The following is a 2,056-nucleotide window of genomic DNA, read 5'->3' on the forward strand; positions in this document are numbered from 1 at the left end:
GTCTTTCACCGGCATTTTATTTTATTTTATTTTATTTATTTATTTTTTTAAATGTGAAGTGTTTTGTATAATTCTTTTTTTTTATATTTTTATTGATATTTTACAGAGAGGAAGGGAGAGGGATAGAGAGTTAGAAACATCGATGAGAGAGAAACATCGACCAGCTGCCTCCTGCACACCTCCCACTGGGGATGTGCCCGCAACCAAGGTACATGCCCTTGACCGGTATCGAACCTGGGACCCTTCAGTCCGCAGGCCGACGCTCTATCCACCGAGCCAAACCGGTTTTGGCCACCTTTGGCATTTTAGGACTTCTGTTCAGTCGTGTGGGCCTCCGCCCCTCCTACTAGTCTCGATGTACTTTCTTCTTTACTTCTCTAGTTGTAGGACTTCTGTTCAGCCAGTTTTCAGGCAGTTCTCAATGATGGCTGTTCTGTATTGTATTGTAATTTTGATGTGGTTGTGCAAGGTGGCAAGTACCTGTGTTTACCTATGCTGCCAGCTTGGTTCTCCTCAAAAACATATTTTAAAAAAAAAGAGAGAGAGAAAAGGGGATAATGGAACAAATAATGTCAAATTCTTGGTGATTGCTGAGTCTGGGTTAGGAGTACATGGGGGTTTCTTTGGACAAGTTATCTTTTGTGAATATTTTTAAAAATATATATTTTATTGATTTTTTACAGAGAGGAAAGGAGAGGGATAGAGAGTTAGAAACATCGACCAGCTGCCTCCTGCACACCCCCTACTGGGGATGTGCCTGCAACCAAGGTACATGCCCTTGACCGGAATCGAACCTGGGCCCCTTCAGTCCGCAGGCTGACTCTCTCTCTACTGAGCCAAACCGGCCAGGGCTTTTGTGAATATTTTTGATTTTTTTTTTTCACATAATAATTTACCAAACAAGACAGTTGCATGTGAACTAAAATCATTGCCAGCTAGTATGAAAAATAAAGCGAAGGAAAAAACAAAACAAAAGAAAAATAACTAAATAAAGCGAAGGAGAAAGGAGTCGGGATGACAGAAGTTTCCCCAATCTTTTATTATCAATCTCCCTTAAAAAAAAACAAAACAGTGAGTTCCACAGGGAAACAAAAATGAGACCACATCTCCAACAGCCAGGTAAAAGGAGACCACATCTCCAACAGCCAGGTGTGCCCAGGTGTCCTGTCCTCCCAGGTCTGTCAGCCCAGCTTCACAAACAGCAACAAGGTGGTAAGAACTCCTGGCAGCTGAAATGGAAGAAAGAAACATTGAACCAACTTGAGGGACTTCTGGAACGGGAATCAAATTGGATACCCAGAGATGGGTAGCATCGTGATCCGGAAGCGGCAGGGGCAGGGTTTACACATGGCCTCCGGGTCCTCAGGGCCACGTGGAGGTCATTTGGACCTGTTCACATCGCTTCAGCGGAGGGTAGCAGGTGGAGGCCTTTCAGGATGCACAGCAGTCTTTCTCCCTTTGCTTCCCCCAGGTCTTATCTCCACCCTCTTCTGTTCTCCCCTGGGTCCTGAAAACTACATTTCCCAGAAACCCCTGCCTTCTTCCTTCCTGTTAGATTTGGCCAATAGGAAGCACCAATGAGAGATGGGAGAATGGGGGAAAGTTTGAAGTTTTCCCACTCCCTCCTCTCTTCTGCTCATCCTGCACGCTCCAAGCCTGCTCGCCCCAGCGCCTCTGGACTAGGAGAAGTAAAAGCTCCCCAAGCTGCTGGCCCCTGAGTGCCTCAACATCCCCATTTTCCTGAACTCTGCCCACTCCTCTGCAGAGGCCCCGGAAGCTACTTTTCTGATCTTTTTTTTCCCAATGACAGTTTACATACAATATTATTTTGTACTAGAGGCCCAGTGCATGAAATTCATGCATGGGAGGGGGTTCCCTCAGCCCAGCCTGCACCCTCTCCAACCCAGGACCCCTCGGGGAATGTCTGACTGTCGGTTTATCAGGCCTAAACCGGCAGTCGGACATCCCTCTCACAACCTGGGACTGCTGGCTTCTAACTGTTCACCTGCCTGCCTGCCTGATTGCCCCTAACTGCCCCCCCCCCCCCCCGCTTGCT

The 2,056-nt window shown here is 47.1% G+C and overlaps 1 protein-coding gene across 2 annotated transcripts in view; it reads right to left on the reverse strand.

The window, feature by feature from the left end:
- Positions 1-1,181: 1,181 nt before the first annotated feature.
- TSPAN16 (tetraspanin 16) overlaps positions 1,182-2,056 on the reverse strand; it is a 17,232-nt gene continuing 16,357 nt past the window's right edge. For both annotated transcript variants that reach the window (XM_005861380.1, XM_005861379.1), the window contains one exon: positions 1,182-1,229. In XM_005861380.1, coding sequence (XP_005861442.1) covers positions 1,182-1,229 — 48 coding nt within the window. The remainder of the gene's footprint in view (positions 1,230-2,056) is intronic.

The sequence above is a fragment of the Myotis brandtii genome, unplaced genomic scaffold (genome assembly GCF_000412655.1).
Source record: "Myotis brandtii unplaced genomic scaffold, ASM41265v1 scaffold1496, whole genome shotgun sequence".
Taxonomy (NCBI): Eukaryota; Metazoa; Chordata; class Mammalia; order Chiroptera; family Vespertilionidae; genus Myotis; species Myotis brandtii.